This window comes from Notolepis coatsorum (genome assembly GCF_963971535.1).
Source record: "Notolepis coatsorum genome assembly, chromosome: 4".
In the NCBI taxonomy this organism is placed as follows: Eukaryota; Metazoa; Chordata; class Actinopteri; order Aulopiformes; family Paralepididae; genus Notolepis; species Notolepis coatsorum.
In genome coordinates this window covers 120,787,777-120,794,250 of record NC_140168.1, presented here as the reverse complement: position 1 = coordinate 120,794,250, position 6,474 = coordinate 120,787,777, and the positions used below count along the sequence as shown (strand labels likewise).

General features: G+C 42.5%; 1 protein-coding gene across 2 annotated transcripts in view; it reads left to right on the top strand.

Moving 5' to 3' along the window:
• Positions 1-5,892, top strand: part of LOC311226320 (transmembrane protein 272-like) — a 13,895-nt gene extending 8,003 nt beyond the window's left edge. For both annotated transcript variants that reach the window (XM_084311740.1, XM_084311741.1), the window contains one exon: positions 4,599-5,892. In XM_084311740.1, coding sequence (XP_084167866.1) covers positions 4,599-4,831 — 233 coding nt within the window. In that variant the 3' untranslated portion in view covers positions 4,832-5,892. The remainder of the gene's footprint in view (positions 1-4,598) is intronic.
• Positions 5,893-6,474: the final 582 nt, after the last annotated feature.

Genomic DNA, 6,474 nt, shown 5'->3' with positions numbered 1-6,474 from the left:
GCCGTCGGTCTTGCTGAGTTTGTTATTTGAACCGAAGAGAATGGACTCTGTTTTGCCCATGTGTAATGATAGTTTGTTATCAGCGAGCCATATGCAGATTCTGCCTAGTTCCGAGCTGAGGGTTTTTTCAACCTGTAACTTGTTCTTGTCAGAGACCAGCAGGGCTGAGTCGTCCGCAAACAGGAACAAGTTGCAGTCACAAGCTGACGACATGTCATTTGCATAAATTAGGAACAGTAGCGGTCCTAGTATGCTTCCTTGTGGAACACCACAGCTCACTGTGAGGGGGGGGGATAGGGTACCGTTTACCTCCACCATCTGTTCCCTCCCCTCAAGGTAGGATTGCATCCAGCTCACTGATAGACTATCAAAACCAATTGCTTTTAGCTTGTCAATCAGAATGGAGTGATTGACCGTGTCAAAGGCCTTTTGTAGGTCCAGCATGACCATGCCGCAGTATTTGCCTGCGTCCACCTCTTGTTTGATGTGGTCATTCAAATAGAGAAGGCATGTGTCAGTCAGTGGTCAGAGTTGGGTCCACAGGACTTATCCAAGCCCCATGGATCCATCAGTGGCCGCGTATTGTGTGCGTATGTACCCGTTCCCTCATCTAAAGAGTTGGGTCCATAAGACTTATCCAAGCCTTACGGATCCATCAGTGGTCGTGTATTGTGTGCGTATGTACCCGTTCCTTCATCTAAAAAGTTGGGTCCACAAGGCTTATCCTAGCCTCATGGATCCATCAGGTTTTTCCAAGCCATAACTATTTGTAAGCTAGACTGTATAGGTACGTTTTTAATTTTCCTTTAAAAATGTGTATGGAGCTGGCGTTTCTGATGTGTGTTGGTAGTGTGTTCCATAGTTTTGGGGCATAGTTGGCAAATGCCATACTTCCTATCCTCTTTTGGTTTCTGGGCGTGTCTAGTAAACCTGTAGTGGATGACCGTAGCGTTCTTGAGGGCAGATAACTAACTAGGGAATTTGCTATGTATTTTGGGCCTTGCTCATTAAGAGCTTTATATGTTAGGAAAAGGACCTTAAAATCAATTCTATGAGTTATTGGAAGCCAGTGCAGAGTGGCTAGGACTGGAGTGATATGTTCTCTTCTCCTTGTATGAGTTAGTAATCGAGCTGCAGAGTTTTGGATAAGCTGAAGCTTCCCAATGGTTGCTTTGGGAAGACCAGTGAACAGTGCATTACAATAGTCAAGCCGACTTGATACAAAAGCATGAATAAGTGTCACTGCATCCTTTTTATTTACGAAAGGTCTTACTTTCGCTATGTTTCTTAGGTGGAAGAATGACGTTTTCATGGCCTTATTTATATGAGACTTAAAGGTCAGGTCTGAGTCCAAGATGACACCTAGGCTTGTAACCTCAGTCTTTACATAGGATGACAGACTCCCCAGGTTTTCACACAGCACTTCCCTTTTCGCTTTTGGGCCGATCAATAGGATTTCGGTCTTGCTTTCGTTTAATTTTAGGAAGTTATTGTTCATCCACTTGTTTATTGCTAACAGACAATTTGTAATGGACTGTATGGCTGTAGTGTTATTTGGTTCTGCGGAGATATATAGTTGTGTATCATCAGCATAACTATGGAAGCATACATTGTGGTCTCGAATGATGTCCCCGAGGGGCAGTATATATAGTGAGAAGAGTAATGGACCAAGGCAGCTTCCTTGTGCAACTCCAAAGCTGCTGTCATGTTCCTCGGATACATTGTCTCCAAGCTTAACATAGAACCTTCTCCCCTTAATGTATGTTATGAGCCAATTTAGTACATGATCGGAAAAGCCAACCAGTCTTTCAAGACGACTGATCAAGATATTATGGTCAATCGTATCGAACGCTGCACTAAGGTCCAATAGGACAAGAATTGAGACTTTGCCAGCATCGGAGTTTAGCCTGAGGTCGCTAACTATTTTAGTAAGGGCAGTTTCAGTGCTGTGATTTGTTCTGAAACCTGATTGTAATTCCTCCATGATGTTATTATCTTTGAGAAAGGAGTTTATTTGTACTGAGACTATCTTTTCTAATATCTTGCTGATAAATGGAAGGTTCGATATTGGCCTATAGCTTTTTAGTTCGTTTACATCTAAGTTTGTTTTCTTTAGTAGTGGTTTTACTACAGCCGTTTTAAATGCATCTGGAAAAGTGCCTGTTTGAAGCGACATATTTATGATTTCAAGGACATGATTTGAGACACTATCGAACACCCGCTTGAGAAATGCTGTTGGTATAGGATCGAGGCAGGAGGTGGCGGAATTACACTCAGAGACAATCTTACAGAGGTCAGGTAATATGTGTGTGTGTGTGTGCGTGTGTGTGTGCACTGTGCACGAGTGCACATCTAGGGGCGGGGTGTAGATTTGGTCTTCCTGATGTTGACTCCTTAGCCACAGCCTTGGGTTGTTTCATAACGGCCGTTGCGTGGGCCAGTTTCAGGGCCGGTGCGTGGGCTGGTGCGTCTGAATGTCCCGGGCTGAATTTGTGTCCCAGTCCGCTCCTGGCACTGATGACTCGGATTTGGACTCGAGCATTGACTGCATTCGGACTCGGAAGGTGCAGACGAGGACTCAAGACTTGTTAATTGATAAATGAAGTTATTTATTAAAAAAAATTAATGGGCCCTAATTTTGGTAGTGCATTTGTTTGGTAATTGTGTCACAAAGTAAATAAACTCCCTTTGAAATGGTGACCGCTGTGTAATTTTTGTTTAATGTAGACTTTTTTTTTTTGTATGTCAGCTCTTTGACTGCCAGAGTGGAGGTGACTCTTCTTTGGTGACTCGGACTTGGACTCGACCACTGGGGACTCGAGACTCGACTCGAGATATAGAATGAAAAGTTGGTGCTCTAGTGTGACATCTAGTGGCTGAATGTTATCTATAGCACCTTTAACACCACACAAACGCTCTGTAATGTTAAGAGTAACTGTGTTTGCTGTTAACACATTAACTGCCACGCTTATATCCATCGATGTTTGATCTCTGCCAGCACTGTAAGTCTATGGAGATGTTCACCTTCTTTGCAGGGCTATAACTTTTTAAATTGTATTGCTAAATTGACATTACTATGGCCCATTTAACATCGATTATCTATCGTTCAGGATGTAGGAACGTTTTACTTTTTCATTCACACATTCATACGACACGGCAGAATATACAGTATGGCTCCCCACACACACACACACATACACACACACACACACACAGCGGCATCACTTATGAAAAGTTATTAGGTTATTAGGTACTGACCATTGTTGCAGATGACGCGCCTTGGTCCAAAGTAAAGTAAAGCAACGTCCACAAAGTTTTCCAAGTCCTGTGGGTATTCTCCTAAACTCTTCTGCAGCTGAGCGAATTTCAGGTCTCCTCAATGAATTAATCCAAGAGAGGAATCCGAATTTCAATCAATCAAACAATGCTGTTTGTTTAGACATTAAGACTCACATAACGTTAGCTAGCTATCTCCGGGGTTCATTGTTGTTTTGATTCGAACATGGCCGCGAGGCATCTATATTTTCCCCAACCAGTTTCACAGAGGCGATGACGTCGTCACGTTTAGCTTTTAATGTGATTTGATTGGTCCATCGGTGGAAACGTTCTGGACCTGCCCCGCCTCCAGGGCGGCAAATGAGCAGAGGCTAGACTACTTAGTTTGCTGACAGCCCCGTTTTAAGGTGTGGGCAGGGCTTTAGTAAGCTCGAATCTTATTGGTTTTGGACTCCACATACATGAATCACATGGTGGAAGCTGGAGAAAGACACCCCTCCCCTCTGCCTCCTCTCCTCTGCTGCAGTGAGCACAGTGAGTCTGACAGTGTGTTAGAGAGAGTGAGAAGGAGAAGAGGGAGACATTAAAAAAAAAATATATATATATATAACAGATGAAAAATAATGATTTTTTATTATTATTGTGAACTATATAAAAATAAAAAAATAACATTTTAAAATATTTAATTTTTTTTCTTCATATTTCATATTAATTCATATTTTCATAATGGGGAGGCCTGGCTTCCGTTGGCTTCCATGAGGATTCGCCTCTGGTGATATATTGATCAGAGCAGTTTGTATCGATAATGATAAACACTCACGCTGAAACTCACGGCATCCTCCTCTTAGCGTTGGGCGATGATACTGGAGCAAACAGATCCCAGTTATGTGATGGGGATCGAGGCGATCTATTTCCGGTTTGTATAATACGAATACACGCCCAAATCATGTTGTTTATTGAGTTATGGCAACGATCCATATCCACGGTGTGTGTATTGAGTCCCGCGACGATATACGAGTGGCCGGACGGAATAGGGAGACGCACCGGGATCAGAAGAGACCCACTTCCGGTTGCAACTCGCCGATCAGCCACCAGGTGGCAGTATTGAAGCGTTGCAGAGTTGTGCTGGCTCAGACAGCATCAGACCAGCCTCCGTGATGGAAATATGAATACCATGGCGAAAATATGAAATATGATCAGAATAACGTTGTACGCCGTGATCTGGCAGAATTCGCATGAACTTGAAACATGTCGTAAGCCGTTTCCGGCGGAGAAAGGGTTAAGAGGTAACTGCGTTTGTGTTTCTCTATCTGTGTCTCCAGGAACTGTGTGGGTTTACGCCATATATCCTCCCAACTACTCGCCCGGAGTGGAGGGATGCCACAAAGTCGTCTACATGTTTGCGTTCTTTTTGAACACCCTGTCCTGGGCTGTGGTCCTGGTGTTCCTCTTCATCGGCTGTTTCCTCATCCTGACCTGTGGCAAAGTGTTCTCCGGGCGGCACGGTCTATCACACTTGCCCAACAGGTCCTACGGTGCAACCGGTGACGTATGAGACGACACTGGCGACTAAAAAGACTCTGGGTTGTGAGTGAAGTCACCCTGTGGAAATGATTTGTTGTAATATCCACAGTCACGATAAACACGTGTGTTGTGAAGTGACTGTGGCAGTAAGCGGGCTGCGAGTTAAACTCACTTAACAGGGTTAAAAGATACATAGATACGGTACCCAGGAGTGAATTCACCTCTTAGTGCAGCGGTCTATGTTGTTGCCCACGGCGTGGGAGACCCGTGTTCGACTCTCCCTCGGGGCATCGACAAATTACACAACGCAAGAGGAGTACCATACGATCGGTCAAATATAGACACATCATTTGTTAAATCAAATGGCTATACGCACATAATTTGTTAAATCAGATGGCTGTACATAATTTGTTAAATCAGATGGTTAGACACATCATTTGTTAAATCAGATGGCTATAGGGTATAGGGAGGTGTAGTCTGACGTCACTTCAGTTTCCCGTGCGGTCCACCCGTATAGGGATTTATCATTGGGAAAATGTATTATTGGCTATTGTAATAATTCTGCCTCATGAACATTGGCAAGCTTTCCATTTTTGCACAAAATGAGTTCCCTTCTATCACTAACATTATTGTTTAAGCATTTTTGGTTGAAATAAAATTATACGTAATTATTTTACGATTAATTGTGAATTGTTTCATGTTGAGCTATAGATTATGGATGAATACACACAGAAAGGTACACCATGCCAATGTTCATGCTTTATTTGTTTTAACGAAACTATTTAGAAATGTGTCCATTGGAAAAACATTGCAATTTCAAGCGAGGTGGACCGGCTGGAAACAACAATGACATAACCACTACACCTCACACATCATTTGTTAAATCAGATGGCTATAGACACATCATTTGTTAAATCAGATGGATACACACATAATTTGTTAAATCAAATGGCTATACAGTATACACACATAATTTGTTAAACCAGATGGCTATAGACACATCATTTGTTAAATCAGATGGCTATAGACACATCATTGGCTTTTTCCCCTGCTAGTTCAGAGGCAATAATGCTTTGTTCTGTACTGTATATATTACTGCTCTGCGACTTATTGCCTGTGTAATTTGTCGAATTAAAGAATGTTCCAAGAATATTTTTGTCTCCGTTATTGGAATTAAACATTTTAGTTCCACACACATAGGGGAGGCAGAGGACGGTTGTAACACTTCTTCTTTACAGTACACAACAATGTGATGGTACACAACTGACATCTTCTATGTTACTTATGTCTATCTACCAACAAATGATTATCCTCCCTACCAGGGACAGTTTTAACATTACATTTCGTTATATATGTGCACTCAGGGTTTTGACATTAACATCTTTGCTGTGAATTATGAATACTAAATCTTTTGGTAGGCATAGATGTGTAACTGTCATAGCTATAGTTTACCATTTTTTTTATCCACTTTTTCTCCCATTTTCTATATTTTTCTCCCATCCCAATTTCGTATCATCCAATTCAACCCTCCCCTGTCTCGAACGCTGTTTCTTGCCTCCCACAAGCCGGCTGCAATGTGGACTAAGTCATACATAGCACAAGTCCCCTCCGGTACTTGAGGTAACAGCAGTCGCATCTTTTCACCTGCGCAGCTCGATCTCTCAGTGGCGAGGA